This window comes from Phyllobates terribilis, unplaced genomic scaffold (genome assembly GCF_046119375.1).
Source record: "Phyllobates terribilis strain yellow unplaced genomic scaffold, ASM4611937v1 Scaffold_3__8_contigs__length_932513732, whole genome shotgun sequence".
NCBI classification, from domain to species: Eukaryota; Metazoa; Chordata; class Amphibia; order Anura; family Dendrobatidae; genus Phyllobates; species Phyllobates terribilis.
Genome location: NW_027362763.1, coordinates 688299627 through 688320736, shown reverse-complemented (window position 1 = coordinate 688320736; position 21110 = coordinate 688299627). Strand labels below are relative to the sequence as shown.

The window sequence follows — 21110 nt, the reverse complement described above, 5'->3', positions numbered from 1 at the left end:
CGATTAAAAAATAATCAGCTCATGTCTAGTTCTGTCCCTGTACAGTGTTCATGTTGTTTGGCAGCACATCCTCTGTTTACACCGTAGGCAATGTGTTGACAACAACAATGTTTTTTGTTTTTTTTGCATAGACTTCCATTGTTCTCGGCAGCACAAGTCTTGTTTACACAGGATGATGCGCTGCCGAGAATTATAACTTTTTTGTGCAAACTAAAGAGCATTTCACCCGAAGAACAAGCGTTTTGCTCATTTATCGGTTGATTGGCAGCCAGCTTGTACTTATCCTAGGAACGCTTTTTCACAATAATTTTGCAGTGTAAATGGACTTTTGTATTGACCAGACACAGCTATATTTTTTCATATTCGGCACAGTCTGGTGGTCCTGACCTGGGCAGATTTTCCATCTCTTTTGTTTGTATACCTTTCTACTGTACCTGTAGCTCCCATGATGGTGACCTTTTTTGCAGCTCTGCAGACTTGTGCACATATTTACACTCTTGTGATTAAGCTCCCAGATTTGCAGTCTCCTCCCAGCAGTACAGGAGCCGGACTGACAGGCACCTGGTCCCTTATTTATACCTCCGCCTGCGGCTAACTGCAAGTCACATTCTATAGACTTGACTCTCAGGAGTGAAGGTATCATGTCAGGGGTTGCAGCGAAAGTCGCCAAAAACAGGGCTGTAGCTGACGGTCTCGGTACAAACGAGAACCCGGTGAAGTATTTACATCAGGACTACGAGGAGCTGCGGACGCAGTGCCTGGCATCCAAGACTCTTTTTAAAGACGACCAGTTTCCTGCATGTGTATCTGCCCTGGGCTACAACGAATTAGGACCAAACTCTGCAAAAACTAAAGGAATTGTGTGGAAGAGACCAACGGTAAGAAAGCACTGATGTTATATATATATATATATATCATACGCATTTACAAGTTGTGCATTAGCGCCATCCTTACGGCTGATAATGTAAATGGGAAAATTATTGTCAAAAGGTGCAAAAATAGTAGAAAAAATTAGCGAGAATTTCTAGGCGTGACCCTTTTTTTTTTTTTAACTACTGTATATATGGTGCATTTTACAAGCCTTTCACCAGACCTCTATTTCTAGATAATTATCAGTACTGTAAGGGTAGGTTCACACTGATTTTTATTTATTTTTTTACATTAATTTTAAGGAACTTTAAATACACTTTGAATATTCTTTGAGAATTGTGACGTAGATCTGCTTCAAATTCCATGTTGCAAAACTGTGTGGCGAGGCAGGAGGGTTTTTGACTACTCACAAAACAAAGTCAATATATTTTATCGTGACATGTTACCAAGACACTTGACAGGCTGCAATTCACATTACAACCACTGGGTGGACACATATAGCATAAACATCTCCTGACAGAATATTGTAAAAATCATGCATTTCTTAAAAGCTGGTCATTTTGTGCCGATCATCTCTGGAATTGGGATATGTTGAACCAAGAGTAAGGTAAGGAAGGGCACATCTGTATATTTTACTATTGCAGTCTCAGGCGGGTTCTGCGGTGGTAATGTGCCAGGTACAGGACGCAGATAATAGAGCGAAGTATGAGACTGAATTATTGGGTGTTTTTGGGGTGTGGTTGATAGCACAAATTTTCTGCCTCCAGTAGCTTGATAAGGAATATTTCTTGGCAGCAGAAAACCCTACAGTGGAGGCATGTAGACATTCGGGAAGGTTCTCCTGGTTTGACTTTTATGACTGGTGCACATTACGGTTGTATCCTCTCACTGATTTTCATAACAACAGGACAGGGTGCTTGGAAATTTGGATAAACCTTTTGAGACTGGTGGGAGATTTCCAGAACTTCATGGCTTTGAAATGGCTACTAATCACGTTGGACCCTCAGTACCCTTACTTAGAGGGGTTATTCCCATCTCCATAGGTGTATATTTCCGGTGTAAGATAGCTCACGGACACATAGCTGATGGGAAGTGTGTATCACAGAGATGGCAGAGGGGGCAGAGGAGCATACCAGGCTCACCCCGAGATATATACCGGACACCGGGTCCACGCCTACGGGGTCCCTTTATACCCAGTAGGGACCACCGTAACCCCTGGAGGACTACAGGTCCCAGGTTTACCAAACGCTGACTATAGTACCAGGGCTAGGAGTCACGGAGGCCCCAGCATCCAGGGAGAGTGATCTCCAAGACGAGGCCCTACCACCAGGTCAGCAGGTGCAAGGGAGAGAGAGACGGCAACCAAGCTAGGCCTAGTTCCAGGCAGGCCAGAAGCTTAGCGAGTAAAGTCACGGATCAGGAGGCCCTATACCCGCTCACTGGGGAGAGTCCAAAAGTGCAACCTTCGTCCAGAGTACCCTGGACCGTGCCTGCATCATCACCAGTAAAGGTACTGAAGCTTACCCCCGTGTGAGTGTCCATCTTTCCTCCGGGACCGTCCTGCCGTCTCTCACCAGCATCCACCATTCACCCCCTACGCTGCCCTGGAGCTAGCTCTACCTGTTGAGAGCCACACCATCCCTGCTGCCGTAACACCAGCTCCAGAGGACTGCTCCGCAGCGGCGGCCCCCTTTAGCCGCAATCTACAGGTGGCATCACGAACACTTTCCAAATCCCCTATAAATAATTCCCCCTTTTTGATTGACCGCCCTGGGTCACGGACCGGGCCAGCCACCGTGATATCCCCCATACCGGCATCCCTAGGCCTGGCTGCCGAGTACCCCACAGCCCTGGGGGCGCGTTAATGTAATCCTAGAATGTTGCTGTAGTGCATCTAAGCACTAAGTAGATTGTTTGGTGCTGCGGGCCAGCTTTTATGGGTAGCTGGAGAGATGGACGGGTCTATCTACTCACATACCTCAACTCTGGGAGTGGTTAACAAGATAAAATGGAGGCCTTGTTAGGCAAATGGTATGTGTTTGGAGGGAGAAGGCCTCTTGTGTGTTGTCGTCTGCAGACTGAGCCAGGGTACTGGACACTATCCAGCCTGTGTGCCCACAGGACTGGCTAACCTGAGACTTTGCCTAAAGGACTGTTTACTTTGTTTTGCCTGCACTAAGGGCCATTTGTTTTCCTTTTGCTTATGAACGGTTTATGAGGTAATAAACCGACATGGACATTTAAATAAAAAACGCTTCCTGTTTGACTCCCGACGCACCCAAGTGAGTAGAAACTCTACACTGTATAGAGCTGGTAAAAATTAGTACATTTGCATTTTACTGCTTATTAAAATTTTCGGCCGTTCTTGAGATATTAACACTTTTCTTTTGTTTACAGCTCGTTGCCTAGGAGACCGACCGCCACTGCTGAATAGCTTGTAAGCATTTTGCATTGAAGCTGGCTAGATTAGGAGGTAGCAGGCCTGACCAACTTCAAAACAGCTTTTATAGAAAAGAGCTTGTAAGCACTGTGCGTTTTCTGCTCTCTAGCAGCGATGGTCGGTCTCCAAGGCAATGACCCTCAAACAAAAGAAAAGTGTTAATATCTCAGGAACGGCTGAAAATTTTAACAAGCAGTGAATTGCAAAATTGATTGTGTTTACAAGCCCTATCCAAAAATGATGATTTATGAAAATGGGACTAACCCTTTAAACACACACTAAATTCAGCTGATCAATTTTATCAGGATGAGCATCCAATATGGATGGGGCCTCGAGAGACATAAGGGTCGGCTAGTTTGAATTGAAAAAGCACTTATTTGGCTGACAGCATGTATGGAGCAGGCTCAGGAGCTGATCCCACTCCATACAGTGTGGGTGCCGCCTGTCTTGTACAGCCAGCACCTAGGTTTAACTGCTGTGATCATAGCTAGCTGTCAATTGTGACGACAGCAATATCTAAGAGGCTATAAATGGGAAAATGGGATGCCATGGTCATTGTCATGGCAGTCTACTCTAGGCCCTGGAGCAAAGGCTGCCATATTTAACAATCCATCACAATATTATATATGTACAGATGACCTTAGGTTCACGTCTCCTAGGAAACTAACAAAAAATGCAGAAAACAATGAAAGATAAGTGGAAAAAAACAACGAAATAAATACAATTTCCTATTATTGTACTTTTCCCAGAATGTTATTAAAATGTAAAAAAATAAAAATAACAAGCTTGCTATTGCCATGCGCTTAACGGTACTAAATAATAACATATAATACTTATCCCATATAGTGAACACCATAACAAAAAAAAAAAATCTAAATGGCAGAACTGGGTCATTTCAGCTTCCAAATAATTGGAATGAAAAGAGATAAAAAAAAAAAATCGTACGGACCCCAAAATAAGTGATGATAAAACCCCAGCTCAAAAAACTCCACAAAGTCCTGATACAATGCTATTGACTGAGAAAAAAAAAAGTTGGAGCTCTTGGAGGGAGAGGAGGAAAAATCAAAAGTGAATAGGGACACTGGGACTCTGTTCAAGGACTTGCTTGAACCTACTTATACGTCTGAGCAAAATAACTCTTAGGCTACGTTCCCATGATGAGTTTTTGCTGAGTTTTCGAAGCTGTGTATTTTTGCTGCATCCAAAACGCAGCATCTTGCGGTTCCAGCAAAGTGGATGGGATTTATAGGAATCTCCTGCCCACTATGCTTTTATTTTACTCAGTGTAAACTGACCTGCGGTGCGGGTTTCAAATCCACAACGCGTCAATTTCTCTTGCGTTACACTGAGCTTTATGTAGATTTTCCCCATAAAATAGCATGAAATGCATCTGACGCGCCCCCTGGGCCAGTGCTGTTTGGGGAATACCCGGAGCCGGATCAGATGGGGGTTGTAGTCTCCGAGTGGCGGCGACCCGGTCCGTGCCCAGGGTGTCAAACTCCGTGTGTGGCAGTCTTTACAGATGTTGTTAGTGTTCTTAGTGTCGACTACGCCACCCGTTGATTTGCGGTCAAAAGGCCGCCGCTGCAGCAGGGTCCGCTGAGGCTGGTGGTATGTGTGCAGCTGTGATAGTATAACCCCCAACGGGAGGGGTATAGCCTCAGGGGGTCAGGTGTAGAGGATGGTGGTAGTGGAGGTGCAGTGTGGATGGTAAGAAGACTCAGAGTCGGGCTGTGCAGTTCAGGGTTTTTACTTACTGCTGTTCTGTTGGTCACTCTGGCCTTGAGTGACCGCCCGAGCCGTGCTGCGTCCACCAGGTCCTGGACTCGGCCAACCCCCAAGCAATTCCGGAGCGTGGTCCTGAGCTCCCTTTCTGACTTTCCTTTCTACTGGCCTTTCTCACCAGGGGTCCACTTATGTCCGGCTCCCTCGGGCCTCTTGGTGGGTGCACCTCTTCGGGGTTCCCTGACCCTATACCTGGTGTGCCTTCCTTGTGGACTTGGTGAGGGTCGTGGCAGATCCTGCCCACGACCTCCGGTCTCTGGCTAAGGTATGCTTTGCCTCTGCCAGCTTGGGATCCGGTACCCTTGTGCCAACCCTTCACCCTTCTGGTCTAATTCTGGGTTCTTGGGGTTCCTTCTTCTTCCCCTCTGGGTCCTTCTCTCCTCCTCTCTCTCTTCTCTCTGCAGGCTCTCCTGGACCTCTCTACAAAGACTGACTGGTAACTGTCTGCCTGACTGACCCTGATCTAAGATGGTTCCCACCTTATATACTCCCTCTATGTGTGAGCTCAGGTGACCAGCACCCAATGAGCTCCTAGCCTTACCCAGACTGCTCCCCCTATCTGCCCCTACACTACTGGGATGTTCCACCCCCCTCCCACTCCAGCCAGGGACAGACACTGTCGTACCTGCACATTAACTGGTGGGAGTACCGTCGATCTGTCCCCCGGAAATGGGATGTATGTAGTGCATGCAGCCTACTGAGCTCAGTTCCACACTCCATCCTTACCCGGGAGTGGAATACCACACCTCTGGAGTGAGGTGCAATACCCCTGTAGCAGCCGAATCCTCAGGGTGCTACATTCCCCCCTGGTAAATCACAGCACGTCCTCGGGCTGTAAGAGAGTAAAACATCCATAAACATACAAATTTTCATAACAACATAAACATATAAAACATTATATATATATCATCAGCAATAAACCTGTCATATAAAACTTTTCATAAATAACATTCTTGTAAACTTTCTTGTTCCTCCGGCCACGGTGCAACTTGTGACCGGGTAAAGTGCGACAGTCTCCTGTAGAAAAACACGGCTTTCCTATAAAACCAGTAGGGGGCGCCTTAAAAAGCGCAACTATATACAAGGGGAGGTATGGCCGCTCTCAGTCCTCGGCCAGTGGGATTAAGGGACACACGGGTTAACAGTTCACTCTTGTCCCAACGGGGACATATTTAAAGCAGCAACAGTTCACTGTACCCCGACGGGTAACTATTTACAGTCTCTTTACCGTACTTTAACGACGGCGTCCTCCTGCTCCTTCTTTGTCTTCAGACCCGTCCGGGTCCTCTTGCTCCTCCTCACACCGCAGCTCCTCCTCCGTCAGGCGATGTACATGGAGGGCGTAGGGTCCTTTGGCACACTTGTGCCGGGTGAACGTGACCTCGTCCCCTACGTACAGGTCACGACCTCTGTGTCCCTCCGGCAGATGGCTTTCTACGTCTCTGCGGGTTACAAAGACGTCGCCGGGGGTATGATGGTCTCTTATGAAGCCCCACCCATGCTGCAGGTTGAATTTAATCACAGTCCCGGTGGTATGGGGACCATGAGCTGCACGGGGGTTCCTCCTGGTCCGGCTCTTCTGCCCTGCGCTCTGTTCCTGCAGCCGCTGCTCACGGATCCGCCTCTCTTTCCGCTCTTGCTCGAAGGCTGCCAACTGCTGGCGGCAGCACTCCACTCGCTCTGCTGCGGCTGCCCGCGTTTCTTGAGTGAACCCCATGAGGTCTCCTCCGGTGGGGTCCCACTCGAATTGTGCTTCTTCTAGCGGGAGCGGGGTTCTCCTGACGGGCTTCGGAGCCGGAATCAGGGGCTCGCACAGGGGCCTTGCTCTTTGGAGTTCCAGTTGGTAGTACTCCTGGGGCCATACAAAGGGCTGCCCATCCGGGCACGTGTGCTGGGCAAATAGATCTTCGCCCAGGTGCGGCACTCGAGATGTTGAGGGCGCGTTGATGGTAGCGGCGCCCGGGTCGACCAGGCCTTGCGACCAGGCTTGGGGCACCCTAAAGGTAAAGGGCACCGTAAGGACGGCGGCGCCCGGGGGTACTCGGCCCTGCGACCAGGCCGGTGGCTCCGCGGAGGTAGGGGGCGCTGTTGGAATTGCGGCGCCCGGAGGTACTAGACCTTGCGACCAGGCCGATGGTATTTCCTGCTTCGCCGCGCTCAGGGTTGAGGCGCGTGACGTCACAGGGGTCGCGGCCGCGGTTTCTGCTTGAGGCCTAGTCTGGCACGGTGACGATGCAGCGACGGGCACGGCAGGGGGAATTTCGGGCTCTGCGACGGGGAGCTGGGACAGGTACACGGTTTCTCGGCTCGGGGTAGAGACGTCCCCTTTACCTGCCTCCGTCCGTTCAGCTCCCTTCTCGGCGCCGTCTCCTGCCTTCATTCCTCCTGCGCCATCCTCAGAGGCGGTCTGTCTCCTCGTCTCGGGTGGCGTGCTCCGCTGACGGGTTCCGGTCTGCTGGGCCATCTCACGGCTCCACTCCGTCAGCGTGTCTTGCTGCACCTGGACCATCCTCCGTGCGAGGCCCTCCAGCGCGGTCTGTGCACACTCCCGGTCTCGGGGGAGCTGTGCTAGGATCTCCACTAAGCCTAGTGGGGTTGTTGCTTGCAGCAGGCTCCTGACCACTGGGTCGGTGCTGCCTGTCTCTCCCTCCATCTCCGGGTACGCTCTCTCTGGACTCCTCTCCAGACTTCTTGTCTCCGGGTGCGCTCTCTCCAGACTCCTCCAGGCTGCACCCATCTTCGCTCCTTTGTTCTGTCTCCGCCCACATTGAGGGTGGTCCCGGGGCAACTTAGTGATTGTCAGTTCCAGGGGCAGTTCTCTCACGCTGATGGACACTTCCAGCATCACAGTCTCTGTTGGTGGGCGCGGTTTCCGCTTTTGGCGCCATTCTTCGACCTGGCCCACGATGGGAGGTGGCCTTTTGCCACCCTCTGGCACGCCCATAATGGCGTCCGCTCTTCCAAGGCGGGAAATCTTTGGAAATGGCAGGAATCGTCTCCCAGTGGCGGGAAACTCCATGGATGGCGGGAAAAAGCTGCAAATGGCGGACAACCGGCGGAAAACGACCTGTGATGGGGTCCGTTGGCGGGGACCCTCCGGAACCGGCGGGAGACTTCTTTTTGAGGTAACGGTGAACTTTTCTTCAGGCACGCAGTACCCGGTTGTTGCGGGCACGTAATCCTGCCGACTACGCCAAAGCTGACGCGCCCCCTGGGCCAGTGCTGTTTGGGGAATACCCGGAGCCGGATCAGATGGGGGTTGTAGTCTCCGAGTGGCGACGACCCGGTCCGTGCCCAGGGTGTCAAACTCCGTGTGTGGCAGTCTTTACAGATGTTGTTAGTGTTCTTAGTGTCGACTACGCCACCCGTTGATTTGCGGTCAAAAGGCCGCCGCTGCAGCAGGGTCCGCTGAGGCTGGTGGTATGTGTGCAGCTGTGATAGTATAACCCCCAACGGGAGGGGTATAGCCTCAGGGGGTCAGGTGTAGAGGATGGTGGTAGTGGAGGTGCAGTGTGGATGGTAAGAAGACTCAGAGTCGGGCTGTGCAGTTCAGGGTTTTTACTTACTGCTGTTCTGTTGGTCACTCTGGCCTTGAGTGACCGCCCGAGCCGTGCTGCGTCCACCAGGTCCTGGACTCGGCCAACCCCCAAGCAATTCCGGAGCGTGGTCCTGAGCTCCCTTTCTGACTTTCCTTTCTACTGGCCTTTCTCACCAGGGGTCCACTTATGTCCGGCTCCCTCGGGCCTCTTGGTGGGTGCACCTCTTCGGGGTTCCCTGACCCTATACCTGGTGTGCCTTCCTTGTGGACTTGGTGAGGGTCGTGGCAGATCCTGCCCACGACCTCCGGTCTCTGGCTAAGGTATGCTTTGCCTCTGCCAGCTTGGGATCCGGTACCCTTGTGCCAACCCTTCACCCTTCTGGTCTAATTCTGGGTTCTTGGGGTTCCTTCTTCTTCCCCTCTGGGTCCTTCTCTCCTCCTCTCTCTCTTCTCTCTGCAGGCTCTCCTGGACCTCTCTACAAAGACTGACTGGTAACTGTCTGCCTGACTGACCCTGATCTAAGATGGTTCCCACCTTATATACTCCCTCTATGTGTGAGCTCAGGTGACCAGCACCCAATGAGCTCCTAGCCTTACCCAGACTGCTCCCCCTATCTGCCCCTACACTACTGGGATGTTCCACCCCCCTCCCACTCCAGCCAGGGACAGACACTGTCGTACCTGCACATTAACTGGTGGGAGTACCGTCGATCTGTCCCCCGGAAATGGGATGTATGTAGTGCATGCAGCCTACTGAGCTCAGTTCCACACTCCATCCTTACCCGGGAGTGGAATACCACACCTCTGGAGTGAGGTGCAATACCCCTGTAGCCGCCGAATCCTCAGGGTGCTACACATCAAATTTGCAGATAAAACACGCATGTAATCCACACATGACTATACTAAGGAAAGGCTGACCCTTTGTCATCTTCTACACCACCTCACTCACTCTCCCCTTCCCCCTTTTCAACCCCACCTTTCCTCCCCTTTACCAATAACTGCAGACAGCTGGATTGTTGGATAAATGGCCACAGTAGCCTTTATTTAAAAACATTACCCATTTTAATGTTATAAACAACTTGACCTGATATAAGGAAAGGGTTCTTTGGAAGCCCAACCAGTAAAACCCTGGCGCCATCAGCTGCTCCTCTTTGCCCCCAACCGCAACACGATGATTCAGGGGTCCTTCTGCTGAATTGTGTCCCATACAACTTTCCCTCTGAGACCTTGGCCCAGAAGGGACCCTTGGATATTCTTTCCCATTCACCAAAAAAGAGGGGAGGTTACCCTCCCAATCGGTCCCTATCCCTCTCTGCCATACCACCATTGCCTTTTCAAAGACCAGATTACACCAGCTGCCATGACATACTGCTTAACCGTGCTGCTACCATAGGCGGATTATAATGAGGGCAATCTGGGCTACCGCCCGGGGCCCCGGGGCTCCTGGGGGCCGGGGCTCCGGGGGGTCCATGGCCAGATTGCCCTCATTATAATATGTGTGGCGCCGCGGCACATACCGGCAGTCAGAGGCGGGGGGCCCCTGGACCGCTCCCCCAGCAGCAGCGCACGGCCGCTGCTTCTTTTTCAGCCAGGCCAGCACTGCACCTGTTAACTTCCCTGTGTGCTGGCCCGGCCACGTCACAGCTAGGAGACAGGGCCCTGTGCGCGGCCATGTCTGCTAGTGTGACGTCACGCAGTGCGCACCCTGCACTGCTACTTACCACCGGAGAGGAGCTGGACGACTGGAGCCGGGGGATGGTGAGTGAGTGAGTGTGTGTGTGTGCAGGCAGATATCATTGTGTGATGTCTGTTTATATGTATTTTTGTGTTTCAAATGTGTTTATGCGTGTATGTATGTATATGTCTGTATATGTTTGTGTGTGTGTGCGTGACTGTGTGCAGCCTCCCGCTGTCTCTGGGGGGGCGTCGTGCGGCCTCCCGCTGTATCTGGATGTGTATCTGCTGTGTATAGATGGCACCGTGCGGCCCCCTGCTGTGTATAGATGGCACTGTGAGGTCTCCTGTTGTGTATAGATGGCAGCGTGCGGCCCCCTGCTGTGTATAGATGGCTACGTGCTGCTTCCCGCTGTGTATAGATGGCTACGTACAGCCCACTGCTGTGTATAGATGGCTACGTACAGCCTCCTGCTGTGTATAGATGGCTATGTGCGGCCTCCTGCTGTGTATAGATGGCACCGTGTGGCCTCCCGCTGTGTATAGATGGCTACGTGCGGCCTCCCGCTGTGTATAGATGGCTACGTGCGGCCTCCCGCTGTGTATAGATGGCTACGTGCGGCCTCCCGCTGTGTATAGATGGCTACGTGCGGCCTCCTGCTGTGTATAGATGGCTACGTGCGGCCTCCTGCTGTGTATAGATGGCTACGTGCGGCCTCCTGAGGTGTATAGATGGCTATGTGCGGCCTCCTGCTGTGTATAGATGGCTACATGCGGCCTCCTGCTGTGTATAGATGGCTACGTACGGCCTCCTGCTGTGTATGGGAGGATTGTGGCAGCTCATATTGTGTGTAGGGTCTCATACTTTTTATAGGGGATGTCAGCATACTTAATTGTGCTCAATATTAAGTCATACAATTAATGTAAAAAAAAATATTATAATTAATATATTAATATTGTTCCAAATTAATTTCACGTGAACTATCACATGATCTATCACAGGGGATCATGTGACATGTCACGTGATACATCAGGTGTGTGTGTGTGTGGGGGGGGGGGGGGCGCGTCTTCTAAACTGCCCAGGTCCCTTGCTACTCTTAATCCACGCCTGGCTGCTACACTGTAACCCCTTTCACACCAAACTATCAAACAACTTAACATTAAAGGGCGGGAGGGGAGAACGCTGATCCACCTACGGACTGCCCTGCATCATTCCCGGACAACCTATATACTCCATCTTTATCTCCAATCAGGAATGACCATGTTTTTAGCTGCACCCCTTCCCTCTAACTATACCCTGCACCCTTTTCCTTAACAAATGCCATCTTAGGACCATCATGCCATATACCCTCCCATAAAATGGATTATACATAAAACTCACCCACGGCCTGGGCATGCCTCCTAGTCATGGGGTAATACCTTCTAGCCCCTTTGATTACCCAGTCTGGGCCTTACTGTACCAATAAAGTTTTGTCAAAACCAAATACCAGGAAGTATCAAAAACAAAGCCGCTTTATTTAAAATATCACAAACCAAAAAGAGAGAAAAAATGCTGCACCAAAAACACTATAAAAACACATGTAAAAAAACACAATGAAAAAAAACAGTCACTTAATTTACTTAATAGGGGCACAAATGTTGCAGAAAGTCTGCAACATCAAAAACTCACCAAATATATATAGTGGAAACTTGCGTAAGGGCGCGGTCAGACGTCCTGTATAAATCAGACCCAAATCGGAACCCAATGCATGGACTGGTCGGCGGCTCTCCCAACCTCAGCGTGACAACTTCATGCTCTGGTCGGGAGAGCCGACGGCCAATCTGTGCACTGCGTTCTAATTTTGGTCCGATTTATACAGCCGTCTGGCTTAGGTGCCTAAATGCATTTCGGCAGGACTGACTGCCAATCCTTCTATGAAGGTGAAGGTGTAGTGAATCTCCCAAAATGGCAAATATTGGATTCAGCATGATGGATTTCATCATACTCAATCCTTTCTTCTCACTGAAGGTGTCTGGCAGCTGCTTATTCCCCTCTTTCCAATCCTCATTCTTGGCCACTCTTGTGTATTGGGGGTCAGGAGTTATACTATTTGGCCAAAGGACTAATTGGTAATCAATGAGATCTGTACTCAAGTGACACCACAACTACAAAATTCACATTGCCAGAGGTCTCCTTTAAGTCTCTGCATGCTGGAAATCTATACCTCAAACATGTAAAGCTGCACTAAACTTCTCTACGGTAATAATGAGCACGGGGAATAACAGATCCGGTCATACAGGATTTGTGAGTAATGGCCCTTTAAATGGGGAAACGTTCTCTTTCTTCTATTTATACCAGGCATTGCTTTCTGTGCATGGACACGGGATATATGGCTGCTCTATGTATAGTCATTTTATGGACGGGTATTTCAGGCATGGTACATTGAACAGTTTTATTGGTATGGTATAGGCTTGTAATAGATTCCTGTATCCCCTCCTCCACAACCCACTACTCAGTATAACATTCTAGAAGGAGAGATCAAAGACATTGTGGGGGGATTACTGCAGTAAAGGTAACAAGTACTGGTGGTGTATGTGTATCAAAGGGAATCGGCCATTGTCTGCTCCTAAAATACAGCAAGGACTCAGGGAAAGAAATGTGGCATTTGAATATAGTGGATTTCCCTAGCAGTCTGGTAAGGATAGGGTTAAGTACGCTATGCCTTGCCTTGCTATTATTCACTTCAGCACATCTAGGCAAAATGTTTATGGTAATGTCCATTTTTATTTTTGAAGAAACATAGGGCTGTGCATCCATAATGGTCAGACCCCGGTGTGTAGGAGCCATCACTGTTGGAGGCAGAGTCTGAAACCCATAGATTGTGAGCTCAGTGCAGAAATGTATAAGCTATACAGTGGAATGTAAAAATTTGGGCACCTCTGATCCTGAACTGTAATTGTGAACAGTTAAGCAAGTTGAAGATGAAATGATCTCTAAAAGGCCTAAAGTTAAAGATGACACATTTCCTTAGCATATATATATATATATATATATATATATATATATATACAGTACAGACCAGAAGTTTGGACACACCTTCTCATTTAAAGATTTTTCTGTATTTTCATGACTATGTATTGTACATTCACACTGAAGGCATCAAAACTATGAATTAACACATGTGGAATTATATACTTAACAAAAAAGTGTGAAACAACTGAAAATATGTCTTATATTCTAGGTTCTTCACAGTAGCCACCTTTTGCTTTGATGACTGCTTTGCACACTCTTGGCATTCTCTTGATGAGCTTCAAGAGGTAGTCACCGGAAATGGTCTTCCAACAATCTTGAAGGAGTTCCCAGAAATGCTTAGCCCTTGTTGGCCCTTTTGCCTTCACTCTGCGGTCCAGCTCACCCCAAACCATCTCGATTGGGTTCAGGTCTGGTGACTGTGGAGGCCAGGTCATCTGGCGTAGCACCCCATCACTCTCCTTCTTGGTCAAATAGCCCTTACACAGCCTGGAGGTGTGTTTGGGGTCATTGTCCTGTTGAAAAATAAATGATGGTCCAACTAAACGCAAACCGGATGGAATAGCATGCCGCTGCAAGATGCTGTGGTAGCCATGCTGGTTCAGTATGCCTTCAATTTTGAATAAATCCCCACAGTGTCACCAGCAAAGCACCCCCACACCATCACACCTCCTCATTCATGCTTCACGGTGGGAACCAGGCATGTAGAGTCCATCCGTTCACCTTTTCTGCGTCGCACAAAGACACGGTGGTTGGAACCAAAGATCTCAAATTTGGACTCATCAGACCAAAGCACAGATTTCCACTGGTCTAATGTCCATTCCTTGTGTTCTTTAGCCCAAACAAATCTCTTCTGCTTGTTGCCTGTCCTTAGCAGTGGTTTCCTAGCAGCTATTTTACCATGAAGGCCTGCTGCACAAAGTCTCCTCTTAACAGTTGTTGTAGAGATGTGTCTGCTGCTAGAACTCTGTGTGGCATTGACCTGGTCTCTAATCTGAGCTGCTGTTAACCTGCGATTTCTGAGGCTGGTGACTCGGATAAACTTATCCTCAGAAGCAGAGGTGACTCTTGGTCTTCCTTTCCTGGGGCGGTCCTCATGTGACCTAGTTTCTTTGTAGCCCTTGATGGTTTTTGCAACTGCACTTGGGGACACTTTCAAAGTTTTCCCAATTTTTTGCACTGACTGACCTTCATTTCTTAAAGTAATGATGGCCACTCGTTTTTCTTTACTTAGCTGTTTTTTTCTTGCCATAATACAAATTCTAACAGTCTATTCAATAGGACTATCAGCTGTGTATCCACCAGACTTCTGCACAACACAACTGATGGTCCCAACCCCATTTATAAGGCAAGAAATCCCACTTATTAAACCTGACAGGGCACACCTGTGAAGTGAAAACCATTTCTGGTGACTACCTCTTGAAGCTCATCAAGAGAATGCCAAGAGTATGCAAAGCAGTCATCAAAGCAAAAGGTGGCTACTTTGAAGAACCTAGAATATAAGACATATTTTCAGTTGTTTCACACTTTTTTGTTAAGTATATAATTCCACATGTGTTAATTCATAGTTTTGATGCCTTCAGTGTGAATGTACAATTTTCAAAGTCATGAAAATACAGAAAAAGCTTTAACTGAGAAGGTGTGTCCAAACTTTTGGTCTGTACTATATATATATATATATATATATATATATATATATATATACAGTATATATTTTCATCTTTTACATGTTAAAAATTACAAAAAGGAAAATAGGCTGACGCAAAAGTTTGGGCACCAGTCATGGTTAGTCCCCAGTAGCGCCCCCTTTTTCAAGTATCACAGCTTGTAAACGCTTTTCGAAGCCAGACAAGAGTCTTTCAATTCTTGTTCGAGGGATTTTCATCCATTCTTCCTTAGAAATGTTTCCAGTTCTGTGAGATCCCTGGGTCATCTTGCATGTACTGCTATTTTGAGGTCTAGCCACAGACTTTCAATGATGTTCAGATCAGGAGACTGTGAGGGCCATTGTAAAACCTTCAGCTTGCGCCTTTTGAGGTAGTCTATTGTGGATTTTGACGTGTGTTTAGGATCATTATTAGTGTTGAGCGAGCACTAAAATGCTCGGGTGCTCGAAGCTCGGGCCGAGCTCGCCGTGATACTCGGGTGCTCGACCCGAGCAACGAGCCCAATGTTAGTCTATGGGAGACTCGAGCATTTTTGCGGTGGCACCCCCGGCAGTCTTTTAAAAGCCTAACAAGTGCCCAAAATGATAGTGACAGTGCTCAAATGACATGGAGACAGCATGGGGATCGCCCCAGGAAGCATTTCTGACCCCCAGGTCACTGCTGTCAACAACGTGGTCAGAGGTATTAAGCCACTTTTACAGGCTCACAATAAAACGTTCAAAAACGAAAGTGAAACTTTTTTCCTGTGAAATATGTTAAGGAACATCCTTTCCAGGGTAAAGACTTGTGTATAAGTTAAAATAAATGACCAAAAACAAAAATACTCCTCCACACCTTCGGCTATGTTCACAAGTAGCATTTTTTATGCGTTTTTGCACTTTTGTATTGCTTTCAACTATGACAAATGCATTCACCGTGAAATGTCATTTTAACATTTTACAACCTTATCTGGCCATGTGCTGTGTGACACATGCATAAAGTGCTGAAAAGACAAGGGAACAGCATGGGGAAGACTCCTGGAAGCATCTCTGACTCCCAGGTCACTGTCTAAAAGTGTGCCCATCATAAGTGATCCTTACCGCATCAGAAGATGCAGACTTGCAACTATCCCCATTCAAGTCCTTGTCCCAGGGCAGTGTTCAATTGTACCTCTCCCATTCCTTGCAATGCAAGCGCAAGTATGCAGCCTGCTACCCACCCACCCCCAGGCTGCAATACCATACTGCTTGCTTGCACTTTAAATTAGGCCTTTTAGGCATGTGGAGGCGGAATCTGGCCACCACGCCATGGCTGTGTCGGCGGCCTGGTATCCATACTCAGTCCCCAGCCGCCTGGTGGCCGGGTGTCCCCGCTTGCTCCCCAGCCTCCAGGGGGTGGCCGGGTATCCATACTCGGTCCCCAGCCACCCCTATTTGTCCCGGTAACCTTTCCCACACTTTTCTTAGCCTGGCCTGCTTTAGGGCAGCATTGGCCGAGCCCACCGGACTATCAGACTCCTCCGGTGGGCCCTGGCTTCTCCATCAGGGGAGTTGAGAGTGCCAAGGTGAGGAGCATGATGAGGATGATAGAAGTTAGCATCTGCTTTGTTTTGTTGTAATGCAAGCGCGTGTATGTAGTAGCGGCTAGGCCTGAGGTGGTCAGCGTTTTGGCGCATATCCTACCTCCTCCGAGGATTGCTGGATGTTTTCCTGCTACTATCCAAGTTTTATGACTCCCGTTAAAACAAAGCTTCAGGTGATAAATGATGGATGAGGTAGTGGCAAAGGAGAAAGAGCAGGAGGAACAGGGACCATTCACATCAATATCAGGCCAGTCAACCAGATATGTCTTGTAGGATATGTTTCTGTAACAAAAGGAGCGGTTCGGCTACACAGTTATAGGGCATACAGTGAGTGCAATGCCTACCAAAAATTTTGAGCCACTCCAATGCCCCTTGGAAATGACATGGAGGTCAGAGGGCGTTAACTAAACCTTTTTTTCCATTTATAGCAACTGGGTCTCCCGTGCACTGTTGGCCTAAGCAGTGAATGGAAGGCTTTCCAAAAATTATGAGGAACTGCAATGCCCCTTACAAGAGCCATGTGTGGCACCCCAGGGGTCTAGTCACCACAGTAATAGAGATATTAAGTCGGAGAGCAAGTGGGAGGTTTCCTGGTCAGGATCCCTTAAACATGCAACATCCTCCTGCCCCAATCCTGGGAGGGGAGAATTCTGCCCTTATAAACTGGATCTGGGGCGGGGTTGAGTGAGTCAGAGAACAGTCAGAGTCAGAGTGAGAGCAAGGGAAAGTAACAGCAAGGAGCTCTGTAGGAGCTAGGAGCTAAAGACCAGGGGCTGGAAGCTGAGCAGAGCTCACCCTGGCATAAGACAATAGGAACCGGACACAGGAGTCCGAAGCTGTGAGGACTTATATATCCAGCAGCAGAAACCAGCCGGCAGGGGATTTCAGGTCCTCTGGCTATAGAAGCCTGGAGGCTCAGTCACAAGCAAGGGACCAGCTCCGCCGTCGTGGAGCGGAGGCTAACAGAAGGCCCCAAGTCACCAGCCATACGGGTGAGCACTACACGGTACACTCAGGGACGTGGGCTACTTCTACCCGCTTACAGCAAGGTAGCCAGGAAGAGTGCAGACAGACGGGGAGGCCTACAACTCCACCTGGCCAGGGGAACTCCTGCTTGCTCACAGACTGACCAGGCCTCTTATGCTAGCCAGTACTCCCGGGAGGGTCTACCTTATAATCATCAGTAAAGACCCTGAACTGCACTGCAAAGACTCTGAGTCATTCCTGCTGCGCTCGTGCACCATCACCCCCATCATCCACACTCACTGCCCTGAGGCTATACTCCTCCCGAGGGGAGTTATCCCATTCTATGCTGCGCACACAACACCAGCCTCAGCGGTCTGCCTCGCAGCGGTGGTACTCCCTGACCGCAATCCACGGGTGGCGCAGTCGGACAATTAACCTCAAAACCTAGGAAAGACTGCCACTGGTTTGACCAGCCTGAGCCACGGGACCAGGTCACTGCCACGGAGACTACAGACCCCAGACACCCGGCACCGGGTATCCCACACACGTGTACACACGGCCCAGGGGGCGCGTCACATGCAGTACAGCATATTACAAACATAAGTCCCATTATTGGGGAGTGGGTGTCCCATGGTATTTGCTTATGCTTTCCAAGCAAAAGTTGCCAAAAATTAGGACGGAGCAACTTGCAATGCCCCTTACAAGAGCCATGCAGTACAGCATATTACAAACATAAGTCCCATTATTGGGGAGTGGGTGTCCCATAGTATTTGCTTATGCTTTCCAAGCAAAAGCTGCCAAAAATTAGGACGGAGCAACTTGCAATGCCCCTTAGAAGAGCCATGCAGTACAGCATATTGCAAACATAAGTCCCATTATTGGGGAGTGGGTGTCCCATAGTATTTGCTTATGCTTTCCCAGCAAAAGCTGCCAAAAATTAGGACGGAGCAACTTGCAATGCCCCTTACAAGAGCCATGCAGTACAGCATATTACAAACATAAGTCCCATTATTGGGGAGTGGGTGTCCCATAGTATTTGCTTATGCTTTCCCAGCAAAAGCTGCCAAAAATTAGGACGGAGCAACTTGCAATGCCCCTTACAAGAGCCATGCAGTACAGCTTATTACAAACATAAGTCCCATTATTGGGGAGTGGGTGTCCCATAGTATTTGCTTATGCCTTGCAAGCAAAAGCTGCCAAAAATAAGGACGGAGGAACTTGCAATGCTGGCACCCTGGTGGTATAGTGGTGGTGGAGGCTGAGGATAAGGAGAAGAAGATTAAACAGCCGAAATGAGGAAGCGTATACCCATGTGTGGGTGTGAAGCGGTGCATGTGAATACACCTCCCGAAATAACACAGTGGATTTGACTTTATGTTACTCTGCTGTCATTTGGTGGTGATGAGAAGTCTGGCCCAATCCAGCCCTTGTTCATTTTGATAAGGGTCAGCTTGTCAGCATTGTCAGTTGACAGGCGAGTGCGCTTATCAGTTATAATTCCCCCAGCGGCACTAAAAACACGCTCCGATAACACGCTAGCGGCAGGGCAGGCCAGGACCTCTAAGGCGTACAGAGCGAGTTCATTCCAAGTGTCCAGCTTGGATACCCAATAATTAAAAGGCACAGAGGAATCACGGAGGACGCTGGTACGATCGGCAAGGTACTCCCTCACCATCTTTTGAAACTTTCCACTCCTTGTGAGAGTACCCCGCGCCTCAGGGCCTGTAAGCTGGGCGGGTGTCAGAAAACTGTCCCAGAACGTTGACAGTGTTCCCCTGCCTCTGCTGGATTGGAGTTGCATCTCTCTCGCCTGTACGCCTTGGTTGGGCAACGAACTGTGATCTCTGCCGCTAGCATGTTCAGATGTGAATTTTTTTAAGAGTTCTGCAGCAAGGGCCTTCTGGTATTGCCCCATTTTTGTAGACCTCTCCACCTCAGGAATAAGAGAGTGAAAGTTCTCCTTGTAGCGGGGGTCTACAAGTGTCACCAACCAGTAATGACTGTCACCCAACATTTTGACAACGCGAGGGTCACGGTTAAGGCAGCGTAACATAAAGTCAGCCATGCATGCCAGACTGGTAACGGGCAAGATTTCCGTGTCCTCACCAAGATGACGACTGACCATGCTCTCCTCCTCCTCCTCCTTTTCCTCCTCCCCCCTGTCCTCAGGCCACCCACGCTGAACCGACGGTATGACACTTGTACAGGTACTACCGTCTACAACGCATGATAGCAGCTCCTGTTCTTCCTCCTCCTCCTCTCCCTCATTGTCCCCCAATGCACGTTGGGATGAGATGAGGCTGGGCTGTGTGTAATTGCCCGCTACAGCTTCTTGATCCATCTCATCATACTCTGGCTGCAATGCCTCCTCTTTAATTCACTGCAGAGAGCGTTGCAAAAGACAGACAAGTGGGATGCTGACACTAATGATGGCGTCATCGCCACTCACCATCTTGGTGGCCTCCTCAAAGTTTGTCAGGATGGTACATATGTCAGACATCCAGGTCCACTCCTGAGGTCTTATGTGTGGAGTCTGACCTGAATATCGACGGCCTTGTTGCAGCTGGTACTCCACAACTGCTCTCTTCTGCTCACAAATCCTTTGCAACATGTGGAGGGTAGAGTTCCAACGTGTGGGGACATCACACACCAGTTGGTGTGCCGGAAGCTGCAAACGCTGCTGCAACACAGCAAGGGCGGCGGAAGCTGTAGCCGATTTGCGAAAATGAGCTGACAGGCGGCGTACTTTCACGAGCAGATCTGGCAACTCGGGGTACGATTTAAGAAACCGCTGAACCACGAGGTTAAGCACATGAGCCAGGCATGGTACGTGTGTGATCTCACCTCGCCTCAGAGCCGCCACCAGGTTACCGCCATTGTCACACACGACCATGCCGGGATGTAGGTTCAGCGGTCTCAGCCACAGATCTGCCTGCTCTTTCACAGCTGTCCACAACTCACAAGCAGTGTGAGGTTTATCACCTAAGCTTATGAGTTTCAGCACAGCCTGTTGCCGCTTGGCGGAGGCAGTACTGCAATGCTTCCAGCTTGTAACTGATGTGGTGATATCTGAGATGGAGGCTGAACATGAGGAGAAGGAGGAGGAGGAGGATGCGCAGGAGCTGTACACTGTGGGGGCAACTCTGACTGACATAGGGCCCGCAATCCTCGGTGTGGGGAGGATGTGTTCCGTCCCAAGGTCCGACTGGCTCCCGGCTTCCACTATGTTTACCCAGTGTGCCGTCAGAGAGATGTACCGTCCCTGGCCACAAGCACTTGTCCACGTGTCCGTTGTCAGGTGGACTCTCCCAGTAACTGCGTTGTTGAGGGCATGGCAGATGCTTTGGGACACGTGCTTGTGTAGTGCGGGGATGGCACAACGGGCAAAATAGTGTCGGCTGGGGACCGAGTACCGAGGGACGGCCACCGCCATAAGATTGCGGAAGGATTCCGTCTCCACCAGCCTAAAAGGCAGCATTTCCAATGCAAGCAGTCGTGAAATGTGCGAATTTAGGACTGTGGCCTGTGGGGCGTTAGCTGCGAATTTCCCCTTTCGTTCAAAGGTCTGGGATATGGACAATTGAACGCTGCGGTGGGAC

At 49.5% G+C, this 21110-nt stretch overlaps 1 protein-coding gene across 1 annotated transcript in view; it reads left to right on the top strand.

Annotated features, from left to right (window-relative positions):
• The first annotated feature begins 514 nt into the window (after window positions 1-514).
• LOC141257390 (calpain-8-like) overlaps window positions 515-21110 on the top strand; it is a 97475-nt gene continuing 76879 nt past the window's right edge. Inside the window, exon 1 of the mRNA XM_073671887.1 lies at window positions 515-878. Coding sequence (XP_073527988.1) covers window positions 642-878 — 237 coding nt within the window. The 5' untranslated portion in view covers window positions 515-641. The remainder of the gene's footprint in view (window positions 879-21110) is intronic.